The following is a 5,546-nucleotide window of genomic DNA, read 5'->3' as shown; positions in this document are numbered from 1 at the left end:
GCGCCCTCTTCTGGTGCAGATACACATGGAAGCACAATGTTGTATACATAATAAAGAAATAAAATCTTTTTTAAAAAAGAAAAATAGCACATGAAATTGGCAGAGAGACAGTGTGAGGTGCACTGTGAGAGATGGAGCTAGTGATGGGTGGATGGGCATTATCAAAATGCATTGCATAAATGTATGGAATGGTCAAAGTTATAAAGGAAAGGTGGGGATTCCATTATCCATTTGTAGAATGCCCAGAGTCAGGCACACTAGACTTGCCGTCTGCTAAGGAGAGCACTTAGTACCAGGAACTGGTGAGAATACAAATCGACACAGCAATTTTGAAAGAAAATAGGCCTATTACTTTCTTTGTTTTTGGGGGCGAGGTTTGGCGGTTTCAAGACATGGTTTCTCTGTGGCTTTGAAGGCTGTCCTGGATTAGCTCTTGCAGACCAGGTTGGTCTGGAACTCATAGATATCTGCCAGCCTCAGCCTCCCAAGTGTTGTTCTCTTGTTTAACTTTAAAAAAAAAAAAGGCACAAGATGAGAAGTGAGAATGAGTGATATATTACACATAGTTTATAACAGGTGGGGGAAGGAGAGCCAGAGTGGGAGTGAGAGAGATGCAGAAGAGGAAGAGAGAGAGAGCAGAGAGCAGGGGGATGTGGGGGAATAAGAGAGAGCAAGAGAAGAGAGAGAAGAGAGCTTAAGTGGGCAGAGGTCTGTCTTTTAAAGGGGTCCTTTACATTTGCATGCAGACTTGGTTCCCATTGAACCTGGGCCTGACCCTGGTACTTGCCTGAGTGGATTCTGCTAGGTAAAAGGGCCAGGCCATATAAAGCCTTAACCTTTCACTGAGTGCTGGGATTCAAGTTTTGTGCCACCACTGTCTATCGACTATTTCTCTTTTACACATTATTACTAATTTATTTTTACATTCCAATCCCAGTTCCCCCTCCCTATTTCCCTCCCACTCTGCTACCCCCACGACCCCCCACACCTCCCATCTGCTCCTCAGAGAATATAAGGCCTCCCCTTCCAGAAATAGATGGAAGAAGATGCGGAAATCAACAACTAACTAATGGCTCAAGCTCCTAGAATACACACAATTCAGGCACAGTTCCACAACAATCTTAGCTTCAGAGTAAAATCCAGTCTCTCTATCAAATTCAAAACTAAGTAATAGGTAAGCCAATAAAATGACTGATCAAGAAATTCAGTGTTGTGTAGTTAATTAGCAAGTATAATCTTTATGTTTATCCAACTTGGAAAGGAGGGGGATGGGTGTTTTCACAATTAGTTTGATTCAATTAAGGAAATGATTGAATTTTATCTATTGAATTAAAATGGTGGACACTGAACCACTATCAAATGGCAGCTAGGGGTTGGAAGGTGGGGCTGCAGTAGGGAGGGTGAGCAGAGAGGTATATAAATGTTTCAAGAGCGCAACCCAAGACACTCTGAGACCTGGAGCTGGAGGAAATGCATGATTCAGCTGGGATAAGGGACCTACCTGTCCTAAGTGCTCAGAACTGGTGAGTAATTGTCCTCCCTTGAGTCTTGCAGTATGATGGAGGGTCCTTTAGAATAAAGATTGGACACAAATTTTTGATTTCTGGCTCCAGATGAACACACTGATGACTTTGGGTACAATTTTAAATGAAGTTTTACCTTCATCTCAAATGTCTTTTTATGATAGCTTGTTGAGCTCACTATGATTACTGATTGTTTTGAGGGAAGGGTTTTCTGGTTATTCAAACTGACTTAAGTAGGTTGAATTGCAATGGTGAAGTAGATCTTGATTTGGGCTTTGGTTTGCTTTGTTTGTTTGTTTGTTTGACATGGTATGGTTCTGTGACACAGCATGGCCTGAAAACTTCAGGAACCCAATGCCATCATCCTCCTTCGTAAGAATAAAGTAAACACTGAACAACAAAAGCAGTTTGTTTTTTTTTTTTTAAGAAAGGGTCACTCATAAGTTCTTTTGACCTAGAATTCATGAGCCCATTATGGGATAGAGAGGCTCCCATGCTGCCAGTGGGGAGTCTGGCTTCAAATGACCAGTGAGAACCATGGTTTAAGTTGGTGTTTCTACCATTGTCAGAGCAAATAATCTCTGACTTGAGCGGTTCCTGTGCTGGGTGAGGAAGATTTCTAAACTTTGTCCTGATAATTAATGTTGTTCTCTGAATGCTTCTCCAGGACCTTTCTGACTGCAGACCCTTCATGATGAGCCTTCAGACCCCAACCCCACTCCTGAAACACGCAAGGCAGGCTCTGCTGAGAAATGAGGAATTGGCCATCTCTGCTGTGGAACAACTGCCCATGGAGCTCTTCCCAGCACTTTTGAGGGACGCTCTGAAAGGCAGACACCATAGGATGGTGAAGGCAATGGTGGCAGCCTGGCCTTTCCCCTGCCTCCCTGTGGGGACATTGATGAAGACCCCCAACTTAGAAACCTTCCAGGCTGTACTTGAAGGAGTAGACATGCAGTTGGCAAGAAAGTTTCACCCCAGGTAAGCAAGAACCAAGTACTGGAGACTGGAGCACATGGGTACACAAGGAAGAGACTTAGGGGTCCGGGCGAAGGGCATGGGAAGTGGCTCAGAGGCTTCTGATGGGATCCTCATGCAGGGATGCAGGGCCTTGAAAGCTATTGATTCCTTGTAGTAAGCCAATGGAGTGGGGATTAGAGCTTAGGGAGATGGAGCCACAGTGCAGTTAGACTGCCGTGGCATTCCCACGACCACTAATAAAGGGACTAGGTAGAAACAGAGAGTAACTTAGTGGAAGGAATACAGTCATGTCTACAGATAGATGCAGCCCAGGGGAAGCTTCCATAGCACACAGAGTGCCCATATTAGACACTGGGTGCTGAAAGTGACTAAGTCCTTGGCAGGTGGGAAGAGCTGACATTAGGGATCTGTAGTGAAGCTGTCTCACTGTTGGGTCCTGTCAATTCTGCTGACACTAGACACCCTTTCACCCACAGTAGGAACAAAATGAAGGTACTGGATCTCAGGAAAGTACGCCATGAGTTCTGGACCTTATGGAATGGAACAGAGGATGGGAATTGCTCATCAGAGAGTGGGGATGAGGAGCAAGTAGTGAAGGTCCTTCCAAGATATGCAGTGAGACGGCGTCTGAAGGTCATAGCTGAACTCTGTCTCAGACCTGGACTGGATGAAGAGCAAGCATATTTCTTGCAGTGGGCCCAGGAGAGAAAAGGCTCCTTACAGCTCTGCTGTGCAAAGATGAAGATCTGGTATGTGCCTCTAGTCACCATCAGGCTGATCTTGAGTGTTTTCCAGCCATGGCACATTGAGGAACTGGAACTGCACACAGGGTGGGACCTGTCCACACTGACACGTTTTGCCACCTACCTTGGCTACATGAGAAATCTTCGCAAACTCTCCATGGCCCACATCTACAAGAGCACCATTTGGCATAGCAACAGGACAGCAAGCAGAGAAGAGAAGTGTGTCATGAAGTTGGTGTCTCAGTTCTCCAAACTGCACAATCTTCAGCATCTCTCCTTGAAAGGAATGTACTTTTTGAGAGACCACATGAAACACATCCTCAGGTAAACAAAGATAGAGAGCTGGGGCAGCTACTAGAGCAAAGGTTTCCTTAAACTAAGGATTAGTGGATGAATGGTGCCTCCCTTCACTGGGTGCAATTTTGGTGAAAGTTGGGTGTGGTTGATGTAATAGACAGCACTAGGCAGCACCCGGTAGTCTACATTGATCATGTGGTGAAACTGTCTTTGAGCTATGTACCCCCTGGGTCTCTTTATAAGCCCCAGGGTACACATTGTCCTCCAAAACGTTTTGCTTGAACTAACCACTTTGTTTATCCCTAGGTGCCTGAGAAGCCCCTTGGAGACTCTCTCCTTCACTGGCTACTTTCTGTCAGAATCAGACTTGAATTATTTCCCTTCTTGTCAACGCCTATGGCAGCTCAAACATCTGGCCATGAGAGGTATGGAATTATGGGCTTTAAATCCCCTGCCTCTCCAACTTCTGCTAGAGACTGTGGCACATACTCTGCAGTCCTTGGACTTGCAGGGTTGTAGGATGGAGGACTCTCAGCTCACTGTCCTCATCCCTGCCCTCAGCCGGTGCACCGAACTCAACAAGATTAACTTGTATGACAATGACTTCTCTGTGCCCATCCTGAAGGACCTTTTGCTGCACACAGCCAACTGGAGCAAGATGAATGGGGAGCAATACCCTGCCCCTGTGGAGTGCTATGCCTCTGTGTACATCGACACAGGAAGATTCCTCCACCTTTGTCCTGAGCTCATGGATGCACTCAGGACCCAGAGGCAGCCCAAGGGGATTGTGTTTGCTACAGATATCTGCCTTCAATGTGGTGTGCGTTGTGTCTATGACCTGGGCCCCAGACTTTGTCCTTGCTGGCAGTAAATAGGGAACATGACTTCCAGATTTGGATGCTCTGCCCCTGGGCTTTCCTAAGTTATTAGCCTCCTTTGTATGTTCAGGGACTGGAAAGTCTCTCAGCTGGCTTTAGGGATCTAATGAACCAAGGAACTCTATTTGAAGTCTTCAGTTGTGGTCTCTTTATTAATTGTGTTTTTAAAATGTCCCTATCCCTACCCATTGCATTCTCAATTTTCTGTATAAGGAAGCACCAATAAAATAATTCTGTATCACAGTTTTCTTCTTCATTGGTATCTTTCCTAAACACATAGAGTGATGGTCCTCTGTTTAAATATCATTATTGTTTTCTGAATCATATACACTAACTCTTTGTAAGGACTCTGGACAGAAATAAAAATGGGAACAGCTATATGTCTATTGTACCTCACTTCAAGATTGGGGCAAGTAGATACACTTATCCTCTAGTGCACACTATATATCCATGGTAGCCTGGGACACAGAAAGGGACACTAGTGTTAGGGGAATGGCTCAAAATTTAAAAGCACAGGGGAGGCATTCTTTCAGAGGGTTCAGGTTCAGTTTCCTGTACCCATATCAGGTGGCTCACACCTGCCTGTATGTCCAGCTCCAGTTGATGGAATCTGCCTGAACACCTGATTCAAGGGCATCAATCCACACAACACATGTATGCATGTGTGTGTCCTTAAATGATACTTAATTAAAAAGACAAGTTGAACCCAGGTGTTGGTGGCACATGGTTTTTATCTCAGCACTCAGGTGGCAGAGACAGGCAGATCTCCCTTAATTGGAGAACAGCCTGATCTACAAGAGCTAGTTTCAGGACAGCCTCCAAAGCCACAGTAAAACCCTGTCTGGAACCACCCCTCCCGCACAAAAGCAAAGTTTGTGAGTAAACAATCAACCCCCTAGTTAAAATAGATACACTCAGTGGGATTAGGTTGGGGGGGTTGCTTGGTGCCTGTGAGGCCTGGGCTCCACCTTCAGCTTTACATGGTTTCACAAGTACCTGGAGCTTGAGGCTGACTTTCAGCTCAGTGTTGAACACTTGCACAGCTTTCATTGGGCTCCTGGGTTCTCTCTCCTTCACCATGAATAAACTAAAGTGTATGAGAGGCTTGCACACATAAAGGACTT

At 45.3% G+C, this 5,546-nt stretch overlaps 1 protein-coding gene across 1 annotated transcript; it reads left to right on the top strand.

Annotated features, from left to right (window-relative positions):
• The first annotated feature begins 1,391 nt into the window (after positions 1-1,391).
• On the top strand, positions 1,392-4,665 carry LOC103158952 (PRAME family member 12-like). Its single transcript, XM_027434592.2, has 4 exons — positions 1,392-1,523; positions 2,191-2,504; positions 2,981-3,571; positions 3,851-4,665. The coding sequence occupies exons 2-4, from the start codon at positions 2,215-2,217 to the stop codon at positions 4,413-4,415; spliced, it is 1,446 nt and encodes a 481-aa protein (XP_027290393.1). The 5' UTR covers positions 1,392-1,523; positions 2,191-2,214; the 3' UTR covers positions 4,416-4,665.
• Positions 4,666-5,546: the final 881 nt, after the last annotated feature.

The sequence above is a fragment of the Cricetulus griseus genome, unplaced genomic scaffold (assembly GCF_003668045.3).
Source record: "Cricetulus griseus strain 17A/GY unplaced genomic scaffold, alternate assembly CriGri-PICRH-1.0 unplaced_scaffold_152, whole genome shotgun sequence".
Taxonomy (NCBI): Eukaryota; Metazoa; Chordata; class Mammalia; order Rodentia; family Cricetidae; genus Cricetulus; species Cricetulus griseus.
Note: the sequence above shows the minus strand (reverse complement) of the source record. Positions and strands in the feature narration are given on the sequence as shown.

Bases quoted from the DNA above. Each gene is read 5' to 3' on its own strand.
- LOC103158952 (XM_027434592.2), top strand. From the start codon at position 2,215: ATGATGAGCCTTCAGACCCCAACCCCACTCCTGAAACACGCAAGGCAG. The intron at 2,505-2,980 runs GTAAGCAAGAAC...TTTCACCCACAG, and splicing joins GCAAGAAAGTTTCACCCCAG to TAGGAACAAAATGAAGGTAC. The intron at 3,572-3,850 runs GTAAACAAAGAT...GTTTATCCCTAG, and splicing joins CACATGAAACACATCCTCAG to GTGCCTGAGAAGCCCCTTGG.